Source organism: Myzus persicae, unplaced genomic scaffold, assembly GCF_001856785.1.
Source record: "Myzus persicae strain clone G006 unplaced genomic scaffold, MPER_G0061.0, whole genome shotgun sequence".
Classification (NCBI taxonomy): Eukaryota; Metazoa; Arthropoda; class Insecta; order Hemiptera; family Aphididae; genus Myzus; species Myzus persicae.
This window is the reverse complement of record NW_019104098.1, coordinates 97427-123438: the sequence shown is the minus strand read 5'-3', so window position 1 is coordinate 123438 and position 26012 is coordinate 97427. Positions and strand designations below refer to the sequence as shown.

At 32.4% G+C, this 26012-nt stretch overlaps 1 protein-coding gene across 3 annotated transcripts in view; it reads right to left on the bottom strand.

Moving 5' to 3' along the window:
- Positions 1-348: 348 nt before the first annotated feature.
- The window catches only part of LOC111038716 (integrin alpha-PS2-like), a 71435-nt gene continuing 45771 nt past the window's right edge, over positions 349-26012 (bottom strand). Inside the window, exons 4-21 of one of the 3 annotated variants that reach the window (XM_022321937.1) lie at positions 23482-23579; positions 10750-10867; positions 9295-9356; positions 9133-9181; positions 8521-8601; positions 7021-7196; positions 6749-6955; positions 5743-5848; positions 5262-5672; positions 5028-5176; positions 4726-4931; positions 4417-4663; positions 3941-4286; positions 3659-3750; positions 3274-3580; positions 1730-3243; positions 1344-1580; positions 349-586 (exon numbers count right to left, since the gene is read on the bottom strand). In XM_022321937.1, the coding sequence (XP_022177629.1) occupies positions 479-586; positions 1344-1580; positions 1730-3243; positions 3274-3580; positions 3659-3750; positions 3941-4286; positions 4417-4663; positions 4726-4931; positions 5028-5176; positions 5262-5672; positions 5743-5848; positions 6749-6955; positions 7021-7196; positions 8521-8601; positions 9133-9181; positions 9295-9356; positions 10750-10867; positions 23482-23579 (4514 nt within the window). In that variant the 3' untranslated portion in view covers positions 349-478. Of the gene's footprint in view, positions 587-1343; positions 1581-1729; positions 3581-3658; positions 3751-3940; positions 4287-4416; positions 4664-4725; positions 4932-5027; positions 5177-5261; positions 5673-5742; positions 5849-6748; positions 6956-7020; positions 7197-8520; positions 8602-9132; positions 9182-9294; positions 9357-10749; positions 10868-23481; positions 23580-26012 lie in introns of all 3 variants that reach the window. The other 2 variants (XM_022321936.1, XM_022321939.1) reach the window with 2 other exon arrangements.

Below are 26012 nucleotides of genomic sequence, written 5' to 3'. Positions count from 1 at the left end.
TTTTAATTTCACAAGCATAAATTATTGATTTCTTATTAAGTCATAATTATAAATCTTTAATTTTACAACTGAATGTTAATTTTGTAAAAAATAAAAGTGCAACTCAATTTACAATTTTTTTTTTTTAGACTAGAGCGTTATAAATTTATAATTTTAAAACAATGTATTTAATTTTTTTATTAAAATAATTACTCTCAAGGTTTAAGTACAGTTAATTAATTAATAGATTCATATAATAATTTAATTTACAATAAGACTAACATTTACATTATTATTTCAAAATGTAAGAAAATAAAACAATTTTATATATACTATTTACAAAAAACATAATATATAATAGTTATTTTAAAATATTTACAAAATAAATTATAACAAATTAATATCAGTTAGGTGGTTTAATGTGGCAATTTATATAAGTTCCAATCATATTTATTTTAATTAAATTTTTTTTGTTATTGCAGAACAAAGATGAATGTTTCTACAAAGCTTCGTCTCCTGTTTGATAAAGCTCGGCTTGCCCGTTTCTGTGTGTCAATGGTTGTTTTTCTGGTGCACTAGATGGCCGATTGCGTTTGAAGAATCCACACTACCAAAAACAAAATATTCAGCTATTAAAATATGTGCATTTTTTACATGTTTGATTTGTAAACTTAATATATAAAAAATTATAATATTATTATTTTATATTAAACAAATCAATTTAATAAAGTCTTAGAAATATCAGTATATATTTTAGTATAATAAAGCTACAAAAATCTTATAATTTAATATTGAGCATTTCGATTAAATTATGATCACTTTTTTATGGTATTCAATTGGTTTAATATTTATGAAATAATTTTTGTAAATCAAAATGATTTGCTGGTACTACTATACCTGATATTAAATCAAGTTTGTGTGTGATAAATATCATAATATAATGTACAAATATTCGTTTCTTTAAATTATTTTTGTAAGAAATTTGTTTAATTTCCTGATTTAATATTATAAAAGATGTTTTGTGTTCAAAATAGTTTATGGTTGAAATGTCTTGACCACACAAAAATTAAAAACTGTATTGGCACTAGGCACTTTCGTCTTTATTTTTCTTTAAAAATTCTGTGAGGATTGCCATTATACAACCTCTTAAAGATGGTCCACTTGAAGACAATTATTTTAATGGTGCAAGAAATAGTATTAATATACCTAATGAGACATCAATACTGTTAAACTATAGGGAAAGATTTTAATTAAAAAAAAAAAAATTATGAATTCTACATATGGTTTTTGTAAAAATGCATGATCTCAAACATGAGCTATGTCTGATTCTAAGCTTATGTGAAGTCTCTGATGATGATATTTACCTTGTAGAGCAGATATACGAGCAGCAACAGGATAGCTGTCCCGGCGACGGCAGCCAAGACGACGATCCACAGTGGAATGATGTCTGGCTTGACAGCCAGGTCCCTGGGGATGACCTCCGTGAACACCTCGTAGCTCCTGACCTGGGCGAGTTTACTTTCCGGCTTGCCAATGTATTGGAGCTTGGTGACTTTTGCAGATAATGTGGAACTTAGTGTCACCGGTCTGTTAAGCGCCACCTGCAAATGAAAACCACATAAATTGTATTACTCGTGAGATAGGTCCCTAGTTTGAAGAAGGGTTTTTTTGGTTCTTTGCATTGCAGTTTTCAGGTAGGCAGTATTTTTGATTTTAGAAAAGGACTTTCTCAATGATCATCTATAAATACCTTTTTCAAAGTGCTGACCCAAGCCCTGGACCTGAATGACAGCCACACCTCTTGGTCTTTGGACAGCGGTCCGATCTTACATTTGACGGTCACGCACCTCGTGGGCCCGCACCTTTTGGTCTGCGTGTCCCTCCGGAAACGGGTGTACAGCTTAAACTTGCCATCGACGTCGGCCGGCTTGACATAGTTTTGCGGGCTCAGATCCTGCGCCTCGTACACATCCGTCGAACCGCTACCGTCAGAAGTCATGTGCAACGTGTCCCAGTTACCCTCCGCGTTGGCGCGGTACAACTTTCCGTCGACCGTCCGCCACCTGTGCACCGTTTCCGATTCGTCCACTTTCGACTGCCTGAACCCCTGGTTCTGCCTTTCTGTGACGCCAGTCAAGCTGACCGATAGGTCGCTGTCGTCTCCTGTCGTACCACCTAAGACGTTGGTCACTCCTCCCGTTCCTGCCGCTATGTTCATCCTGCGCACTGCTGCGTCCCGGTAGTCCAACGCTTCACCTTCCACTACATGTGATGAGCTGCCGTTATGCACCACTCCGTCGTTGTTGGTTCGCCATCGGTCTGTCACGTACGTCTTCGGCACGCCACCTCCTGCAGTGTCGTCCCACGTTGTGTTAGCAACGTGGCTTTTTTCCGATTCCCGGAAACTCGTGAAGTTCTTGGCACCCTGGTGCCAACCACCACCACCCTGATTCCATTGTGTGCCGATCCCGTTGTCACGTGACCATTTTTCCCCTCGTGATTCGGCCGCCGTTCTGGACGTTTCCCAACCGTTAACCCCTCCGAAGCCAACGCCTTGCGAAGTCACTGATGATTGACCGCCGGACGACCATCCACCGCGTACTTCCGATCCACCACGTACTTCCGATCCACCACGTACTTCCGATCCACCACGTACTTCCGATCCACCGCGTACTTCCGATCCGCCGCGTACTTCCGATCCACTCTGTATGACGGTCACGGATGACTGACCATGGGATTCCGATCCGGCGTTGTTTCCGGACGAAACTGCCACACGAGAACCTGTACCAGCGGTCTCGAAGCGCGTACTACCGCCGGACGACGACGCACCCATCTGGAAAGTCGAACTGCCCGACGACGACTCGGACTCGTCAAAGTGTGCGGCACCATACACACCGCGGGACGATGAACCGTAGCCGCGGTAGTCGCTCTCTGCTCCACCAGCTTCGGACCAACGGTTACCCTGCGCACTCGCCGCACCGCCCGCGGAAACCGAAGAGGAACCCGAGGACGATCTCGACTCATACTCGTTGCGTACTACGCCGCCACCGCTTTCAGACGATTCCACGGTGAACGTCGGCCCTCGGTTCGCGTTGGTTACTACCGAAGTGCCGGATGCTTCGTTGCCGCGTTGGCCGCCCGTCACCACACTCGTCGACTTTGAACCCGAATATTCGCTGTGGACCACGCCTCCGCCGCTCTCCGATGATCCGACAGTGAATTTTGGCCCTCGGTTGACGTCGGTAACGACTGTTGAGCCGTAACCCTCGTTGCGGCTATGGCTCACGCCGGAACCCTCGTTGCGGCTGTGGCTCGTGCCACCGGTCACCATCGTTCCGGTTGATTCCTGTTTGGTGTTTTGGTATCGAACTTTTTGTTCGTACGAACCGTCGCCCCATTGAGATTTTGATTCTTCTTCTTCTTTCTTTTGGATTTCCATGAAACGTCTCTTTTCCTCTTCCGTCAGTTCCGCAAACGTCTTGACAACGGCACCCGTAGAACTCGAACTAGTGCCTTCTGTACCCTTAACAGTGACGGACCCACTTGAACTGCTTGAAAACAAACCACTTGATTCAAAATACGACTTCCTCTTACGATCGATCTACAAACATATATTATACGAAATCATTAATATTGAATAATTAATACTTGTTAAAATACTCATCCAGCCAATTCTTACATATAATCTTAATGGATTAATTTCTTCAATAGCTTCACATTTTACCTGGCCATTTGTTTCGGGCATTTCAAGTAAGTATAACAGTGGTTCTCCTATAATAAGACATTTCAATTTATTAAACTAAATTATTATTTATTTTATTTTGTTTTATCAATTAAAGAAGACGAAAAATTAAGTCAAACATTATTTAAAAACATTGTTAACAAATTGATGTTTCTGTTCATATTTTGTACATGCATATTTATACTCGATCAATTTATAGTTAAATTAAAATGTATGTACCTGCCAATGTGAACATAGGCCAGTCAATGTAAGCTTCGGCTTCTAATATATCAGAAGGACCCTTATTTCGAATTCCATATATGTGAATAACTTGTGGGCCGATCTGCTTTTCATCGGTAATATTGAGAGAGTCTTCCATTGTAATATTATAATGTACTTCCACGGGTTTTGACGATCCTACAATGATCAAATCGGTTTCGGCCCAAAGAGGTACTCCTAAGTATTTCGTGTTATCTGACACGGAATCAAAACGTTCGGGATTTGTGCTGTTCACCACCATGTTGAATTCGTATTTCGCTTTAGTTTCAGTAGTTTGATATGGTTCCAAAACAACTTTAAATTGAACCTATTAAAATATATAATTAATGAGCGAACTATTTAATTAAATATATTAATTTATATTAATTTATTTTATTTATTTCTATTCAAAACTACGAAAGTATGAAATACAGTTAATAGTTATAAATGTAACTAACATATTTATCTCGGGGCAATGGATTCCCAATGTCACAATGTAAAGTGTTGTTTGTCATTTCTGAAGGAGCTGAACATTGTACAGGTATATCGTTTTCATTATCATCTACCCTTTCTATTTTTACGTAATTAATGCCTGGAGGTACAGTCATATCAAAAGTGGTCTCAAAAGAATCTTCACCTTCGTTTTGTACTATAACATCAACTTTTAATTTTTTATTAGATCCTAGTAGGAAAGACTCGGAATCCCTAAAAATAAAAATAAAATTATAAAAACATTCAAAATAATTATAGTAATTATGTGCTCTTACGGTGTAGCAATAAGCCGAAGATTCGGTATGCAAATATTATCTCCTCCACAATTCTTTTGTATACTTATAGAATCTCTAGAGACGGCAAATAGTTCATTATCAAGATCTATTACAGGTGTTAGAGTTCTAGTGAATTTTCTATTTTCCTCAATAATTCTGTATCTTAACTCTGCTTCTAACGGCGTCAACTTGTCTCTAACATTGTTCTAAAATTTAAAAATAAATGTTATGTCTAATTTGGAAAAAAATGAAAAAAAAATAAAAAAAATGATTCAAGCCTATATTCAAGCCCATATTCATACCTTCAAGTAAACGTTGAATGTTTTACAAGATTGGTCATTCTTATCCAACGTTAAACTATGGTTCAATACATTTCTGTTTTCTTCCAATAAGAAAAACATTCTTGGGGATTTTGGTTTTTTAGCATCCAGTACCAGTTGCATTTCAATATCTTAAAAAATAAATCATAATTAATATTTTAATTAATATGTACACTAATATTATGTTTGTATTATTAATATCTTCCTTTTACTTACTCAGTTGGTCATCGACGCCAATTCCCGTATACTGTAAACAAGTGGACAAAAATAAACACGGGACCAGAGTACCGTCTTTGGTCGTACACTCTCTGCGTTCCAATGCAATTTGCTTATTTTCAGACTTGAAATAGACGGATGTGGTCATTTGAGCTACGGGTCTAGATTTCATAAAATAAGCTATGTCTGATTCGTAAGCACCGACGACTAGATCTGGATACTGATTGTTATCCAATTCTGTTCCGCCTGACAACGAAAAACCAAACGTCGATATGGGTCTTGCACCCACGGATACGTCTTCTGATTTGATCACTTGAGAATATTTTTCCCGAACTCCAGTTTTAGTTCCATGGTATATGTATACTGCACCCAATTCGTTGGGTCCGTCATACGGAGCGCCCACAGCGAAATCTGAATTTGTAAATTACTTCATGGTAATATTTTATCCAATAACGATAATTGAAATCAATTCACAACTCACCTCCGTATCCATCTCTATTTATATCACCTAAGCTAGTCAAAGCAAGACCAAAACGAGATTTTGAGTTGAATCCCATTCTTGTGTTCCGTTCGTTAAATTTGTATCCCTATGTATATAAACACGTCAGTTAGTGCATTAATAAGATGTGTTGTATCAAACAATTAACCAAATAAACTTAAACAAAATAACTTAATAGGTGGGTACGACAATTCAAAAATCAGAATTTTTAATTTTCATAAGACAAGTAATAATTAAAATATATATTTACACAGAATAAGAAATATTTTCAATTGTTAACAAATTTTCAATTACTTTATGAAATTATAATAAAGTGAGCTGTTCAGTGCAATACATCATTATACAAACTGCATAGGCACACATTGAGTCTTAAGCTTGGGAGTGGTAAAATGTTTTACCTCAATGTGAGTAATATAACCCATAGGGGGCTTCGATTCTCTCTCAAAATACGATTATACGGTTATGCACACCAGGCATAAATTAATGTAATTTCAAATAAAATTATAAATTACTACGTTAAAAAAAATTGAAGTACCTAGTTAACATGATTTTCAATAAAGAATCTTTTTTTGGCCGATATATTATAACCAATTATTACGACCATTACATTCTTCGAAGAACAAGAGATGCAATCAGCGTGACAGCTCATCTACATCTTCAATTCTTTCATCATTTTTGTTTTTTATTTGTTGTATACAATTTAAATATACTAAACATACATAAACAGGAAATATAGGTACCTATTAGTGCATTACCAATACAAACTCATTCTTAGTAACTCAAAATTAAACAATATTTTTAACTCAAAATAATCTAGGGGTGCTAATTAAGGACTTGGGGGTGCCAAGCACCCATTGGCAACCTCGTATGTGCACCTATGCTATCGATATTAGAATAATATAACATAAAAAAAATATGAGAAATATGAAGAATTATAAATGCATTTTTATTACTTATAAGTTATAATCATTATTGATCGTGTACTTACCTCTTTTTTCAAATACACGTAAACTTTTCCAGTCTCGTAGGATCCGTCGTTTTTGGAAAACTCGCTGTATAGCGGTGCACCGATTATTATATCGTCACCACCATCGCCGTCTACGTCTGACACGCAAATCGAATAACCGAAGTATGCACCGAGTTGATCTCCAGTGATGTTGTACAAATTTATCAGGTCAGTGGAGTATAAAAGGACCTGCACGTATGTAATACATTTAAATTATCTCAGTACAAAAGCCGTTATTGATGTACGAATCTTACTTTTCCGAAAAGTCCTCCACCCCTGGGCATTCCAACAGCAGCGCCGGATTCCGAACCAAATCCAAAAGTACCGACGGCGACCGAATAACCGAGATACGAATCATCGTCAGCCGGAGGTCCCTCGTTGGTCGAAAATACATCCGGTCGGCTGTGCAAGTTCTGCGAGTAAAATTGGCCTATAAAATAGAAATGAACATTATAGTTTTTCGTACTGAATTTTACGGTATTCAGCCTTTCTCCAAGCTTAGTGAGTTAAAAAAAAGTTAATTTTTTTTCTTAAAAACGATTTAATCCACCTTCATTTTTTTATGTTATCCTATTTAGTAGTGTAGGTATACATATTATATTTAGTGATTTTATTTTTAAACGAATTAATATATTTGTTTTTTGGTACAGGATGTTTCGACTTTCTAGTGTCTATCTGATGTTGTCATATGCTGCAGTTGCACGTGTTACTCTAATGAGCATCTGTCATCAGCAGTACACCTGTCTCCAAGACGACTATATAGACCATTTATAGAACATTCGCTTAAACTCTTCTCCAGACATTTATGTCTTTTTTTTATTATCTTACTTCCAAACGCATTTTTGGGTTCGAAAAATAAAACTTGTGAGTTCACAAATGTTTGAATGGTATTTTGAAACACCCTGTACCCATTAGGTGCGTGTTTTTAAGTGTGTCATTAGGAATTATTCGGATTAAAATAATATTATTTCATTTTTATTCTCTGGAATATCATAAATGATTAGACATTATTACAAAAACTAAATAAAAGTAGTAAAGATTAGTATAATGAACACAGGCAATAAGCAACAAACGTTTATAGGTATATATAGTGACAAAAGCAAAGCGAAACAGAAAAGCGTCAAGTAATTTCCACAAAAATGCAATTCCCGACACATCCTAATCATGCCAATTAAATCGGGCTTGAAATTAACATTATAATTTAATTTTTATTGTGATGAGTGATTTTTGTTAACAAAAAAATAATTTTACGATCCATAGTCGCATATAATAGAATAATATAATTTAAGTATTTAGATATTTTGACCAATAGTAAAATCTTGTGATTACAGTTAATTAAATCACTAACATAATTAAACATTTAATATTGCTGGAATAAACTTATTAAAATAGAGATGACGTCATAATAAAATTATGTATACAGATATGACCATTATATATTATATTTAAAAACAATTTATTGTCGCTATTTGGATTTTGATTACCACGTTATGTATCTATTTATATTTTAAAATAAATGGACAGTTTAATAGACGTTATAGGTACTGGCCATGATTAAAAAAATAAATGGACTCAATTAAAAGGTTTAACCGTTTTAGTTTAAACACATTGTATGTTTATCGTTAATAATTTCAAGCCCCGCGATTAAATTGTAATGGGTTAATATATGTCATCAATGACTTCCGGAGGGAGTATATACGTATATATATAGGTATATATTTGTAGTTCCGTTTTCATTTTCAACACGTGTTTACCTTCGTCGATGTCGTCGATGATATATTGTATTGCCGGTAAAAACGGCAATCGAGCTGACGAATTGACTGAGTATAATTGGCCTGCCAAATAACATTAAAAACAGTTGTTTTACATCCGAAAAAAGTAAAAAAAAATAAGCGCCCCGATAAATCAAACATGCCCAAAAACGTTCGGTAGATGAAAAAAAAATGCACATTGTTGTCTTTCCCGCAAACAGTAATAATTTAGGAATAATATAGTGTTTTTCGCCAGGATCGTAAACTTTTAGTTACGAACCCCAAAAATACAGACATAAAGCAATAACATAAACTACATGCCGAATCGTGAAATTAACAGTGCATGCATAGGAGGCACATCTTTTCTAATAACCTGCAGGCATAGGAGAAAATAAAGATACAATTTTACATTATAGGTACATATTATACATAGGTAGTGTGATACACAAAAATTATAACAATAAAATGAATTATTCTATGGCGTTTTAAATGACTAATTTTATATTAATCTATATATTTAGGAAGTATGTATATACTATACATATTATTTCAATATAATATTATATAGTAGGTATATTATCATAATTTATAATAATTCGGATGAAATCGTCTCACCTTGCCAATACCAACTTCCGACGGCACCAATAAATAATCGTTTTCCATCCTGTAGGAACAAATAAACAAACAGAGTGAATACTGTGCATTTAAATGCGTTTCTAAAACCAAAGCCAAGCGTGTTTTCAAAAGCTCGGGTTTTTAAATATATAAGTGAATTACCTTCGAAACAGATGCCCCGAGTCCAGCTTGGCAAGTACCCTGCTTATGGTGACCCCAATTCCCTGAAACAGGCCAATACATACATAACTATAATATTATGTGTGCATGTGTGTGGTTTGTCTGCGTTCGAATACGAGACGGATATATTTTGTTGTTATTTTTGTAGATGACCCATTTTATATTGTATGTCTATAATATATTATTTTAATTTTTAACTATATAGGTTACTGTTTTATGTGTTTGAAACGATTCGATGCGATTTCATCTGAATTTAAGAGCCGAGAGTGTGTAAACTATGTAAACTCAGTCCACGATACATGTATGATAATAATATAATGTATCGGTGCATCGCACAAAATATGTGTAGTAATATTTTTAGAAGCAGAAATTGTTCTACTAAGTATAGAAATATGATAATTAATCGAATATAATACATCTTGTATAGGTATATAATAATTATATGTAATTTTGTACAAGCATTTATAATAGTAACTTAAAAAATATTCGTAGATAATCTAAATTCTAAATAAATGACAATAATATTTCTAAAAAATATTAGTTCAGTAAATTGTAACGATTATATTGTATCTTGTTTTGCGTGTAAATTAACGATTGTTGTCAAACTATTAGGGTATGGTACTATGGTGAGGGTTGTTTTAAAGGTATAGGTATTATGGGTAAGGATATCAGTTAAGTAATTTCTATGATTTAAAAATGTATTGTTTTTAAATTGTTTTCTCTTAAAAAACCCACGAGAGAGTGAAACTATAAATAACCACTATAATTTAATTGAAAGTCAACTGTGTGGTAAAACATTTGAAATTTAGACATTTTAGAAATTCAACCCCTAAGGGGTGGCAATATTTGTATAGGAAATAATATTTTTATGTTTTCAAATTTACTTGAAACTTGACATTAATGGACTTTGACCCGATTAGCTTAAATTAGTCCTTACTCATCATAACAAAACTATACTGATATCTGATACATATAATATTGTCTTCCATAAAAGTAAATTATTTACTTCAGATTTTTAATTATTATTTTCAGTGTCATGGCATTATGCAAACATGGGTATAATATAAGTACCTACACTTCATAGATTTATAAATTATTATGTAGTAAGTACTTGTAGTACTGAAGTGAGCCAGGATGGCTTACCCAGATATTTGCATATTTGCGTTTGTACGTTTATTGTATTGTATTTGTCTTACACAGTTGTTATTATGACATAGGTACGTCGGTAATTGTATCTTATAAATATTAACGTTTTTATTATTATTATTTTATCGTTAGAAGACAATAATTGAAACTTAGACTGTTACAGTGGTTTTTTATTTCTTTTTAAATCGTATAATTACCTATACCTTATATATTAATATGAATTTGTAGTATCGTTAGAACTCTATAAATGATATCATTGATATTACATTGGAACATTCTTGATTCACTTACGCGTTCGGCACGGGGAGTACTCGGAGAAATCATTGAAGTCTGAGGTGGCGTAACACGTACCAACGGGTTCTCTTTTGTTGCCATTGCTAGTGAAATAAACGTACCTCGGAGCGCAGGCCTGAAATATAAAAATAAAAATAATATAGCCAACATTCTAAATGAAATAATAAATGTAGGTAGTAGGTATATAAAAATAAATAGGAATCGAGACATCGAGTGTACCTCGTCATTCGGTTAGTCATTGTAATGTAGGTTAATACATGTTAATTTTGAATCCAATGATAAATCATTCAAGTAGTTAATCATTGCATATGAAAACCGATTCTGAGCGAACACGGTTTGTCAGCCTTTATTACTAAGTATACATATTTATGATATAATATATAATATATTATATTATACTGCTAGTACCTATAGTAATTAATTTTGCTATTAGTAATACGGTAAGTTGAATTAATTTCTGGTACAAACGTTGCTTTTATTATGTTATTAATATTTAATTATTATTATAGTATATACTATTGTTGTGTATATAAAATATGATAATATACAAAAAAGTTTTTAAGTCCCCGTGAATAATATTTTTGAATTACAACAAAATAATTAAAATAATTCTTCTTTTTTGTTTAAATAACTAATTTCGTCCAAATTTGAATTTCAAATGTCATAACATCAATAAAAAAAAAGTATGAATATAATTTCGATTTTTTGATTTCAGTATGAACTATTCAATATTCCACATTTTTAAGTCTTAGATGTACAAATTAAACATTTTGAAATTCCAAACTACAAAATAATTTCAAATGTTCGTGGTTTTAACAAATTTTGTTAAAATATAAAATGCAGATGCTTATAAAAAAAAACCATGCCTATGACATGTAACTATAATATTTTTAAACAGCTATGACAACATCTTATGAGGAATCTTGTATTAAATGTTCAAGCTTTTTGACCGAGCAAATATTTTTTTATTGACAATTGTTGAAAGAAAAATTAGAATTACACCAGTCTTATAAATAGTCTAAAATATTTTTAAACACCATACCATGTATAGAAAATTCCAATATACATATTTGGCGAAATTTTGACTAAAAAAACACACATTATTGTAAAATCAATACATTCATCGCTCTGCTCAGAATCTAAAATGAATTTAAAAAACAGGTGCATCTGCTAACGCATTTCTTTTTGTAAACTCAATTTTTCATCGCCCCGTTCCCATTTACGACTACTATATAATCCTAACTTTATCACGCTCGCAGTTTCTTGCCGATGATGACTATGGAAATAATTGCGGTCTTTTGATTCCATTCAGTCGTGCCTTAACTGACAGACAAATTAGTATAGTACATATCTAGAGACGACGAACGTGTGATGTACGAGTGTAACAATGATGGTCTCGTTATATGTATTTTTTTTTCATTCCAAGTAGCTCTTAGATTTGAAGACATTGATTAATCGACCGTTACAAATACGGAACAAGACCATTTATTACGAAAATTATTTCATCTCAATTATGCCGCCCGGTGTAACTATTTCTAGATTATTATATTTCGTTAAAAAGAAAATGCAGCTAATGCAGTGTATACGTATGGGTATGTATAATAGATTAAGTACAATTTAACGCGCATTTCGTATTTTCAGTATACCTAGCCATTAATAATATCAAGTCATTGAGATAATAAAGATATTATGGTTGTTATTCATGAACCATTACAATGGAATGCCCGAATGCAATTGCCTCTATTTAGTACATTTATGTACACGTACAGCCGTACAGGTATGACTACATATAAAGATTACCTCGGACACATAAATTGCTTAATTTACCTATACGTTATACATTCGAATAGGTAGTCTTACTATTCTAAATATATTTTCACTTAAAAGTTATTGTGAATTTCAATCAGAACTACGGTCTACGTTGTTATTATTGCGATTTAATAGATTTTATTTGGCTTGTGATTTGGTATACAGCAGTTGATTACAATTTAAGATTTAAATACGTATTTACAACAAGTCCGTAGGTAGGTACCTATAACTAACAACATTTTACAATAAGGTCTAGATAAATTCACCTACAACGCTTAATAAGAAATGCTCAAATCTTATGGAATTTAAACGCCATCTGCTTATAATTGTTATAATAGATATTTGGTAGAGGTTCGAGCTTTGATACTTTTTAAATTGTAACAAAATTACTAATTATAACTAATATTGATTTGATACGAAATTAATCTGAATTGGAATTTTTTTTTACAGGTTTTTCTTTAACTCGATGTATAATAAAAGAGAGGAAATTGAAAAATTGCATCTGTAAAGCACATCATGACATATTATGTAAGCCCAGTTAGCCTTTTTGAAACACGGTACATGCAGAGTTGCTGATATCGGTTCACTACTCCTACCCGAAATAATGATCACAAACGTAAAAACATACCGTTTACCTTAGTACCTTACTCTGAATACCGAAAGAATGGTTTACATTGCGTTATACCTATCTTGTATTATTATAACGACGTACGCAATATTGTTATTTATATTTACTCTCGAAATGCCGACATCATCGAATTATCAATGCGTATGCCAACGGCTGTTTAAAAAAATATCAACTGGAAAGAAATTTTAAAATAAAACACATTGTCACAACTCATAATATAGGTAATATATACATCCAATACTATTTTACGAACACAATATACAATATGGTAATTATAATGCACACACAATATATTATTTAATATAGTTGCACCGTATCATGTATATAATACCTCGACAAACAGTGCTACTTTTTCGTCACCGAGACAATCGTGTGATGAGTTTAAAGCTGCTTTCGATAAAGTAATATTAAATTATAATACATTATACTAGTGTTATATAGGTACCTAAAATTCGTATTCGCTTTCCCCACACTCAAACGAGTACGTCTTGTTTTTTTCCTAAATTTTTCTCCGTCGAGTAGGTATATACTATATGTATACAATAACGATGATAGTAATAATAATAATAAAAAAAAACGTAACAGTTGCTAATTGCTACATCCTATAATACACATATGCACTATATTATATCTACAATTTACCAAAACAAAATAGCAGTAGTATAATATACCCACTCGACACTTTTCTACTCCGTCCGTCCAAAATTCCAAATTCATTATTAAAACTACACAAGCGTTGGTTAGTTCGATAGACGCCATCAACTCAAGCGAATTCAAAATATATGATTATAAACAGCCATGGCTGCATCTTTCGTTATTATATAGCTACAGTAAAAGCAATATTTAAAATACCTATACTGATACTTATTCTAGATTTTGTAAACCAAACATGCCTTTTATAAAAACCTTTCGCACAAATGCTCTATTAACCTGTAGCTGCGGAAAACTTTGTTTCTATGCGGAATAGAAATCTTTCCCGGGGCGACTAATAAGGTATAATTATAGGTTCTAATAGGTTCCTCCGACAAAAACAACAATATAATAATACTTTTTATTCTATATCGACTTCCACGCACGCGTTTCGACCACAGTTTTAATTTTTTATTTAATTTTAAGTCATTTTTTTTTTAAATATTTAATATAATATACAAATACTATTCTCGCGTAGGCGAACCGCTGTCCGTCGTCGGCAGCGCGGCGCGGAGGCGCGTCATTCATCACGCGAGTCATCTGTGCTTATATAGGTAGATATATTAAATTAGTGCCAGACGACTATTATATGGGCTCGGGTATGAGTAAATTCGTATAGCCGCCCTGCAGGTAGATTAGGTTTTTGGAGTTGACCGGTGATTTGTTTTCGTCTATATTATACATTTTAGCCGGTACCTGTAGATCGTTTTTTTTAAGCGACTCGTCCTTATTTTGACAGTTTGACCGCGACATCATTGAAACCCACTATAATCTCATTATACATTTATACCATATAACATAATATTTTATATTAATAATATTATATTATCATGCATAATTCGATTCTAGTTTGCATTTTTTGTAGCGTAGGGTAATTGATGGCATAAACCGGTCGCACGTGATCAACAACATATTGTAAGATATTATTTGTAACTAAATCGTTTATGAGCCAGACATTTCTAAATTTGGATCTTTGCGCTCTGCCTTTTTTCATCGACAAAACCGCGCACGTGATATAGTACACCCGAGTGGGTGTTTTTGCAGTTCCGGTTATCATGTCCTTAATATATGTATTAATTGTCTGTGTTTAAAAAAAAAATTGAGGGCCAGAGTTGAATTTTGTTTACCAGTAGGCACCAATCATTTTTTACTCGATATCCAACCAGGAAATCAATTGGAAATTAGGGAGAGTTGTAGGTTACGATTTAATTTTTTAAGATTGTGCATAATAAAATATATTTTAAAATTGTTGTCAATGAACAAATTAAGAAAGTAAGAAATTAGTTCTCGAATCTTAATAAATATTACTTTTATATTAGTTATTTTAGCATACTATTATTTAAGCTTATTTAGTTCATATATTATAATCCGGTCTCAAGTTTAAGCCCGCTCAAAAGATTTATTGCAGTCCATAATACCATAACTCATAAGAACTTGAAAATAAAATATCAAAATGTAAATAAATAGCTTTGACACATTTATTGTAAGTAAAAGTCATAAACTTATAACTATGTAACCACGTAGGTAAACATCAGAAAAGTGGTTAACTTTTTAGACTTTGATAAAGCGCCAAAATAAAAATAAAACTGTTTAAGTGCTTAAAATAATATTTGTGGATAGATTTAGAATTTTAAAACGAAATTATTTATGTGACCAATGGCAACCCAATATATGAGCAAGAACATTCTCGATTTTCGGTAGCCAAAACGAAATTCATGTATGACCGTGTGAGTCACCCTAAAGCAACCAATAAGGGTTGAAACACGAAGTAAAGTGCACACTTCGAGGTCTTAAGGAATATGTATGTCAAACGTGGTGCCAATTGGTTCAGTAGTATAGTTTCAAAGTCTGTAAGCCACATGCAATTATACAAACGCACATTATAATTTTTATATTATATGGAAGATAAAATGAACCACCTATTTGAGAAACGATCTAGTCACAAAGTATCACGAATTGAGATTAATGTGTTATCAAATGATTGACGGATCACGAGTGAACATTTGCAAAAAAAAATATTTAATCTTACCACTGTAAATAATCAGTATGAAAGAGAAATAACCATGTATCACTGGTGGCGCAAAATCAGTGTTTTCTTGTTTTCTCCGAATTACCTTTTTGTTGACTTACATCGTTTCTCAAATACGAGTAGGTAGCTCAAATATACCTATTTCGTATTTAATTTATTACTTCGCATTAGTACTCAGAACACTTTTACAGTATAAAATGTCAATAGATCGTTAATAAATACTATAATTTTCAAATCATAACTTCAATACATTCCAAGCTTATTGTCCATAAACATTTTCAAATTACGCATTAACAACTAGCAGGAAAAAAAATTGATTCTCATTTGAAAAAAATAAGTTTATAAATATAGAAGTAGGTATCTATACATTTTTTTTTGTAGATTAATCGCTTAAAATATTATACTTTTCTGAATAGAATTAACAACTTTATCAAATCTCAAAAGTCTTTTCCGTAATATTTTTTCTCACAAATTTCGAAGTCCCAAGGGATTATTGCTATTTCTAACTTTTAGAGGGGCTGTGCCCTCCCACGCTTCTGCAGTTTATTCTTATTCCGTGAGATCGCGAAAGGGACATTTTTATAGGTCGTATACCATATATTATGGCTGATTGTTGTGCATGCTACAGGCTGACGGTAAACCTATATATGGATATGGCAGGTACCTGTACATATATATATATATATATATGATATATCACAGGCATGTGATTTTTATGTACACCGCACAGTCGATTCTCATTGGCGTGTAATCAAATCGACGGCGACAATTTGTCGCCCCGACCGACTTCTGCGACAAGACTGCAGTGTCCTCGGCAAAGGAAAATGTGCATAATACATAATAATATATAAATACTGCTGCGGCTTGCAGCACGCGGTGTTCCGCAGCTATATATACACAATACGACACGTCTCCGCGGACGGAGGGTCATATTATTATTATATATACCTAGCGATATTGTTTGCACGACAACCACGACTTATCAACTTAAGCCGCACCAGGAGTCGTATACACATTGTTTTTTTCCAAACCGCACACGACCGCGAGGCGTATTCGACTGCGTTTACATATTATATATTATGTTATGCAGGTACGTACGTATATATACGTGCGAGCACAAGGCATTCTGCGCCCAGTATTATATACACATCGGTTGTAATATTTATTGGTTTTTATTTATTATTATTTTTTTTTTTTTTTTACGTCTTATATACCATTTAAATACGGATTTTTCTGTACACCGCGGGTGAGTAAACGTATCGAATACAATGGACAGCGGTGTACGGGAAAAATCGCCTTTTACGTCGTCTTAACGTCATACACGCGCGTGGAGGAGCTTTAGGCGTGCGACATGCTCGTTTTACAATCCACTCTGACCTCGTGCAAACCGGATCGGATGCGTGGCGACCGGCGTTCTGTTTCATTCAGCGTAATATATCGTGTGTAAATGTACTGTATGTGCAGATGCGTGTGTGCAAGTGAGTTGCCTATGTGTGCTGTGTGGCAATACCTACCATTTTTGCCAGTACCTACGCAATGAATTCGATTTTGACGCGGCGCATTGACGCATATCCGCTTGTTCTATGGCACGTTATCAACTGTAGTTATAAATATATTATATGATATTAATATCATCCATAATGTATACTATACTAAACCGATGTCCAACATTGCTTATTTGCTCCTCAAAATTTTAAAGCTTTTTTTTTTTGATTCTAGGAGTGAGAGATTAAAAAAAACCTCCAAATTTAAAAAATTAATTACATTAAATATTAATTTATAAATTAAATTAAATTCTTGTATTTATATTTATAGACACTTATAATAATCAACCATTGAGATAATTTACTCATATTAAGTACTATACCTAACGATATTATTATTTTAATTGTATTGAGATATCAAGTATATCTACTATATCTACCTGCAATATTATAAGTACTTCACTTCGTTTAAAAATCAATTTTCAAATTTAATTGTATTTACAATATTTATAAATTCGCTCTTCCAATATGGAATTAAATTTATATCGAATCATAAGATCTGTTTCAAAAGAAAAAATGTACCTATATGGTATTTACATAATGTTACACGAAGAAATAAAAGTAGCTAATTATTGTTAAAAGTGTTCTTAAAAAGACCGTCCTTAGGCTTTCGGGTATTTGCGGAGCGAATGAAACATTATTATGCCTACATGTAGGTATGAACATACTATTATATAATATATACCGTTTATTGTACAACAACGGCAGAATATAAATTGTGATAAGAAGACCTAGGGTATAAATTACACGCGGATAGTATACCTATACAAACCATAATAATATATGTTATACCTCCTACATTACATCGAATATTCGATCACACATCGTCCATCGTTAAAAATAGTGTACATTATCATAATATGTAGGTAGCTCTTGTACTCCGACACATTATAATACTTATATAGGTATATACAATGTCTCCGAATAAATGTACGTTGGTATAATATTATGCTATATTATGCTATATTCATCGGTGCAAGAGTGTCGGGTTTCATAATCGTTTATTCGCCACGAACGGATGACGCAGTACCATCGTGTGTGTATGTGTGTGAAAGAGAGAGAGAGAGAGAGAGAGAGAGAGAGAGAATATGCACAAGTCAAATACACTGAATCAGCGGTTCGAAAATGCATACATCCTATTTAGCTTCGATATAAATGAAATATTGAAATTAACATAATTTTTAATGATTTTATTATATAATATATGTGTATAATACAACCGTTAACAATTAATTGGATGTATGCTCTCCTTTTCGTATCCGTTATTCACCCCCTTTATTTTTCCGCTGCAGTATACTGTAAACAAACGCGGCAAAATATAAATAAACGTTTAACTCGTAGTTCACGGCGCTGTAGTGTAGTACAATAATATTTGAAATTTTCATCCGGAACGGAGTGCGTATTTATATACATATAATATATTTATTGGTGAACCAGAGAGGAGACTTATAGGAGTTTGGAATCTTTTGTGTGCCTTGAATTCGGGACAATCGAGATTGTTCCAAACCATCACATGTTTAAAATGTACTCCTCGGTTTTGACAATAACCACCTGTGGAGATAGAGACCCCAACGGATTTATCCTAGACAACGCACGGCGATGCGTATATATTATATTATACATAATAATATGTAAGGATATTATACATTATAGGCGGGTACGGATATCGGATTTATCTACAGCTAAAATATTTAAAAATGGAAAACCGTCATAGTCATTAATCCTCCTTATAAAGAGGTATAAGTTTTGATCGTGTAGTGTTTCCATCAGTATTATCTATTTTTTCCTTCTATAGATCGATACGTGTCTCAATGGGAAACGCATACTAGCTGCTGCATTCTTGTACACACCGTCTAATTCTTTGAAAAATAAAAGACTGGTTTAGACTTGGACATGACCATAACATATAATTCGACGTGACTATTGACAGTGCAGTTTTCTAGGCAGATGGATTATATTATATTGGATTTATCGGAAATTATTTATCTAAACGCATTGCAAAAAATATATCTTTGATGCGATGTGAAATAGTGCTTTCGAGTTCCGTACGTACAACATTACAGTAGTCAATTGCTGAATATTTCAATAATGGCAAGGCAACAGGGAAACAAGCTGAATATATTAAAAAATATTAGTTGTTTACGTAACATTATTAAATAAAATTATCACTAAAGAACATTTCCCGATTAGGAGGAGTAGGTACCTACACATACCAACATAGAAGCCTACGGAACGGCAATGAAATCCGATTTCATAGGCAGGTACAGAAGACAATTCTAAGCAATAATCATTATATTATCCCGTGAAAACAATCGACAAATAAACATTACATTCAAATCATTAAACAAAACTCGCTATAAAAATAACAGAATGTGTACCTTTACGTTTTTTTTATGCAACTGTGTAGTTGGTACCTAGATATAAGTACATCCCGTAATTGATTTATGTACAAAGTCTATGTCGTAAATGCTAAATAACCTCGAGATTTTTATATTGTACGTTAGGTTAGGTCAGGTAGGTACCTATATATAATATTATGTTTGTTATCTTTACGAATACGAAATGGCATTAAAATACAATTCAAGACAAATATACGTGTGAACTTCCATGCCACCTGGTGTTAGGTATTAATTACTTCACACGTTTCAAAGATAGTATACACCTTTACCTAACCTACAGAACATACGTAGCACGATATATATTATATATTATACGCCTACGGTGGGAAATTATCGATCCTGTTACACGCGCACAAGACACATAGTATAAATTGTTTTAAACGATTGTAAATTCCTCGGTACATTGAGCACACACATTATAATGTCCGGTAGGTATTTACTTTGTAATATATTATGTTTTGCACTTTGGTTTATTAATGAATAATTAGCCGGTACAATAAGACCGCTAAAATACCCGACTTGCTGTAAACGATAAACGGTTCGCGTACCTACACGCTTACACGTAATTACATTTTTTATATGCTATTATACGTATTATATATCATCACAAGTTTCAACAAATCGTTTACGAAATAAGTGCATATATGAATTTTGATGTGACATAATATAGGTACCTATATAAGAATAATTTTATAGGATATATATAAACGGTAAACGCTTTTTAACGAAACGTAGTCTTTATAATCATTAGGTTTATCATTTGTTCACGAATCATAGTTGAATATCAATGCAAATCGATTTTTTTTAACTAGTTTCATGTATATTTATCTTAATCACACAGCTGGCTTATATAATATAAATATTTAATATTAATTATCTTGTTTCGTAATGATTATTGATTATAGCTATTTTATTCTACGACGACTGGTTGTACCTGTTTAATTGTAAAAGCTTTGATAATATCCCCAATATTGTTCAATTTTTATTTATATTTTTTATAATAGGTATGTACATTTTTACAATTAATTTTTTTAATATACTATATGCTATACTATATATCTATATTACTGTATGATTCAGTTTTATAATTTTTATACCTTAATAAAACAATCACAAAGGTACCTACAGAAATAAAACAATATACAAATCATTAATTTATATATCTTAAGTTAGGTATAATATATTGTATAGGTATGCGTCATAGAAATAATTTAATACGTGTATTTATTTAGTTAATATTTTATTAAGCTAATTAATAAATAATTATATTTTAACCACCAAATAATAGGAATACAATTAAATGGATTCTTCATCGGCTTAACGGAAGCGATAGGAACAAAAATACGTTATTAATTATTTTATTCTGTTCTAATATTACCCTATTATTACAGGTATTCAGTGTGAAATTATTTAAAATGCCATTATGGGGTGATTAGTGGAATGGTGAAATATTTGTTTCTAGTGTAAAATAGATGGGTAAATGATATATACTCGTATACATCGATTATAATAATATACCTAATTGAAATTAATTGTATATCCCTATACATAGAAAGTGCATGCCTAAAGCGGAAGGATTATCAGTTCAAAATATATCAATAAACAACGGAAAATGAGTCAACTTATGAATTCATAAATCCACTTTACTCATAATTATTTAGAAATATTATGTAACATTGAAGTGATTATATTTTAAAACATAAAAAAACATTAAAGGCTTATCATAAATCGAACACACTATGAAAACATCAAACATATCCTACCGGCTACGAGCTTCTAAATAATGAAGTTTATCTTTTGAGAATGTTGTTAAATTTCGTTGAGTTCAGATACCTATTGAATTCAAATATATATATGCATAGGCTCAATATAAAATGAATACATATTCTCTTCAATATGAGTTTTGTGAAACTAAATTTACTACATACATATATATCATATATTATGCTTCTATCTAATGTATGTAATATTATATACATACAATACAATACAGTGTAGTAGTGTATACAGCTACACTGTCAATAAAATATACCTAATTTATATACTTCGTAAATTGGTAAAGAAAGTATGTAACGCGTGGGCTAGAATGCTGACTTAACTGCAGCAACAACTCAATTAGCGAAGAAAATTAGTATTATAGTCTATAGACCTCCTGGGATTCTCCGTTCACGACGATAAGTAGACAAATTGAATTCGTGCAGCCTATACTTAATTAAAAATGAAAATCGAAAAGACGTTTTATTTAGACGCACGTGTATTAAAAATAGTAATAATAATAATATAAGGTGGAGTTTAATTATAATTTCGTATGCCTAAGAGTAAAACATTAATAATTATTCGGATGGCAAATCGATGTTGATTGATTGCAGTAGCCAACGGGTAGTAAATATAATACATATACCTACCTAATATACCTATGTAGGTACGACTGTCGACTGCTGCAAGAAAGAAACCTCCCGAACTCATGACAAATTTCGTAATAAATCACTTATACCTACAGCGCGGTATTATAAATATTAATGAGTCATTAGCATTCCATGGCCTTTAAAAAATTCACCGATGACAAATAATGATGAGTGGCGGTGCATTTGTACAAAGTGAACTATTCTCGTTCAAATATTCCAAAATAATAATATGCTGTTGAAACGCGTGTTTACTGTTCGCCAATCTCCGCGGGTGGGTATTTATGTAAAAGGTTTACTCGTTAAAGACTAGAAGAGTAGTCAGGTCAGGGATCGCTTTTGTTCGGTACACAATAAATGGTTATTTTAGCCACTAAAATTTAGTAGTTGTTGGATTATTTATGCTATATACAGATATTAGGGTTTATATTTTATTAAAATTGAAGCAGACATTTTACAGAGCGATTATTACTGAAATCGAAAGGAAATACTGCTTCCACATGCGTTCACAATTCGACGGTGTGGGGGGTTCGTAAAATATATACGAGTTCAACAAAGACTGATATATCATGTTTACGCGTGACGGAATTTGATTGTATGTACATAATATCTAGTACTTATACCTACATCCTTTGTGTGGTACTAAAAGTAACCTAATGTTTTAAAGCGCCGTATACAACAGCTACAAGTTAGTAAATGTTCAATGGACAAAAAAGTGGTCACATTTCGATATTTGTCTGAATTAATGTAAGCCCGGTAAATGCGGGTTCACTTAAATTAATATACATTAAATATGTATAATATATATTTTTAATAATATGTGCCTTATAATGTGCGTATTAAATAAAATGTAAATCATAATATTATTGTAAATACGCCGAAAATACAAATAAGTCATTCGATAAATTTACAGTACAAATACTAGAGATTTGAGATTATTATTATAATTATGATTTATAACAAAATAACCGAAGGTAATTGTTGTGGACATTCGTAGGTTATTGTTTGAATGGATATGTGAATGTGATGGCATTCAGTGAAAGCATTAAGCTGATTTAGATACCAGTAATTGGTATGAAAATTAAATTTAACTTAATCGAATAATACAGAATAAACAATTGAATTAACAATAATGAGGAACAATCGACTAATAAAACGCTGTAGAAACCTTTTGAGTATATTAAGTAGGTAGTTAAACTGTTAATAGTCACGAATGTTTAATATTTACCAAAATTACTCCATTGTCTCCGGAGCTCCTCACTGTGGCGCCGAACCATTGACGTGACTTACTGTCTATTTGAATCCATTTGGAGGAATTGTTGTTTCCTGTTAAAAAAAAAGTATTTTAATTATAATTGTTTAAAAGTTTGATAACAATGTAGTCTGTATAATTTATACAAAGCATTTTCGACAAATCGTTTAATTACAAAATACAAATTACTCGCACTTCAGACTTTTATAATGTGTTTAGCAGAGCGTAAACCACATAAATGAACGGTCTATTATATTATTATAAATAAAAGCCTGTTTCGTACAAATATATGTTTTATATTATTTTTTATAATATATTATACACAACAAAATATGTTTTCCGTCAGATGTTTGATTTTTATATGGCGATTTCTTTATTTCATAGTGATATATTTATTTGTAAATGCATATATATATATATTAATTGTAAAATATTGATTGGTTTATCATAACATTTTTAAATAAAACATTAAAATCAAGTACCTATATCAAAATAATAGAAACTTTTAAAATTAATTAAAATATTTTATCTCAGATTTTAATTAATGGGTTTTTTAAAATTGTTTTCCGGTATTGCAGATATATTTTAATAAATTAATAAACTAGTATTTACTGCAGCTACGAATTACGATAAACGCCTACGTATAGGTACCCATAATATTTATACGGAGTGATCCATTTAATGAAAGACACTCATTTTTTCAGAAAACACAAACGTTTTTGAAAATATATTTTCTATACAGTGTGTTCACGCTAAGAAGTACCACTAAATATTTTAGTTCCATGACTTTGTATTGAAATGGGGTTTTCGCTAAATGACAGATAGTACTTAACTACATATTTTCAGATAAATTTCAATTTTTAACACTTTCGAATTTTCGATACGCCATGCGCGACACAACTTAGTTTTTTTTTAATGGTAAATTTTTTTTCTCCACAATTTATGTACAATTTTTTTCTGATTACAAAATTAGCATATGAAATTTAACGATGAAATTTAATATTTACGAGTAACTTGTCTTTGACGAAATTTAAAATAAATTCAATTTATTGTCACTTATCAATATTTAATAATGTTAAATACCTGTTTGTACGCAGATAAGATATTAATAAACACTTTTTTTTCGTAATTTATTCTCAAACATGTATTTAACAATATTGGATATTAATAAGTAACAATAAGTTGAATTTAGTTTAAACTACGTCAAAGACAAGTTACTCGTAAATATTAAATTTCATCGTTAAATTTCATATGCTAATTTTGTAATCAGAAAAAAATTGTACATAAATTGTGGAGAAAAAAAAACTATCCGAATATGTAAAAAGAAATTGGTGTAACCATTTAAAAAAAAGTAAGTTACCTATATCACGCATACGAGATCGAAAGTGTTAAAAATTTGAAATTTATCTGAAAATGTGTAGTTAAGAACTTTCTGTCATTCAGCGAAAACACCAATTCAATACAAAGTTATCGAACTGAAATATTTAGTGGTACCCCTTAGCGGGAACACACTGTAAATGTATAATTTTAAGTGGTCTGCACCAAAAAACATTTTTTATTTTTTTAATAGCAAATTTTATCTATAGTTGTCGAAAAAACTAACATCACTATCTGGATCTACATCATCCCTATTCCCTTCAAGATTAGATAGATACACCAGTGTAGTAGATATCAACCACCGACCACCATCCCAAACAACAACAACGATTGTCTACCCCGGATTCCCCCTAAATGGGGCTAGACTAGCCCGGCCAGTTTGCGTATAATATATTGGGTCATAGGTGTTGATCTCAAAAGCCGAAGCTCTGCATACACTGCGATCTACGACAATAAGAATTTGCTAAACAATAGGCCCCGGCCATATGGCCATACACTTTGCAGTATAGGAGGTAGGTAATATAGGCTTACTGTATATAATAGCCACCAGCTACCATGCAACAATCATTATATTATATACCTATATTATGCATCGCGGCGAGTACATATCCGTCTGCGCTGCAACGGCCTGCAGCGTATTGTAGTTATATATATTATATCGGTGGCGACAAAATTAATAATAATCGAATGCCGCCGTGCAGTAGCCGCGGCAATAATAGTGGGTCAGATATGGACTTGCGGTGCGGACAGTTTGTGTATATTGAAAAAAACAATACCTAAATATAGTCAAGCCACTATATAAACTATACAAGCTCGCGTAGAAGAGACGAATATATTATATATATATATATATTATTAAGTACGTGGTGGTGTGTGTTTTTTAACACCGAAGAACTCCAACGACCTTCTCTCTCTCTCTATATATATTATATATATATATATATTACAGAGCCCCGCGCACTATATAGCTGCAGCATCATCATCATCCGGACCACTTATGCACGGTCGACGGCGGTGTATGACATTTTATTTTTTATTTTATTTTTTCATCTTCTCGGAACGCGCTTTTCCTTAACCGGACGACTAGTTGTATTACGTACGCAGAATAAATAAAAAGAGTTTTGTTTGCG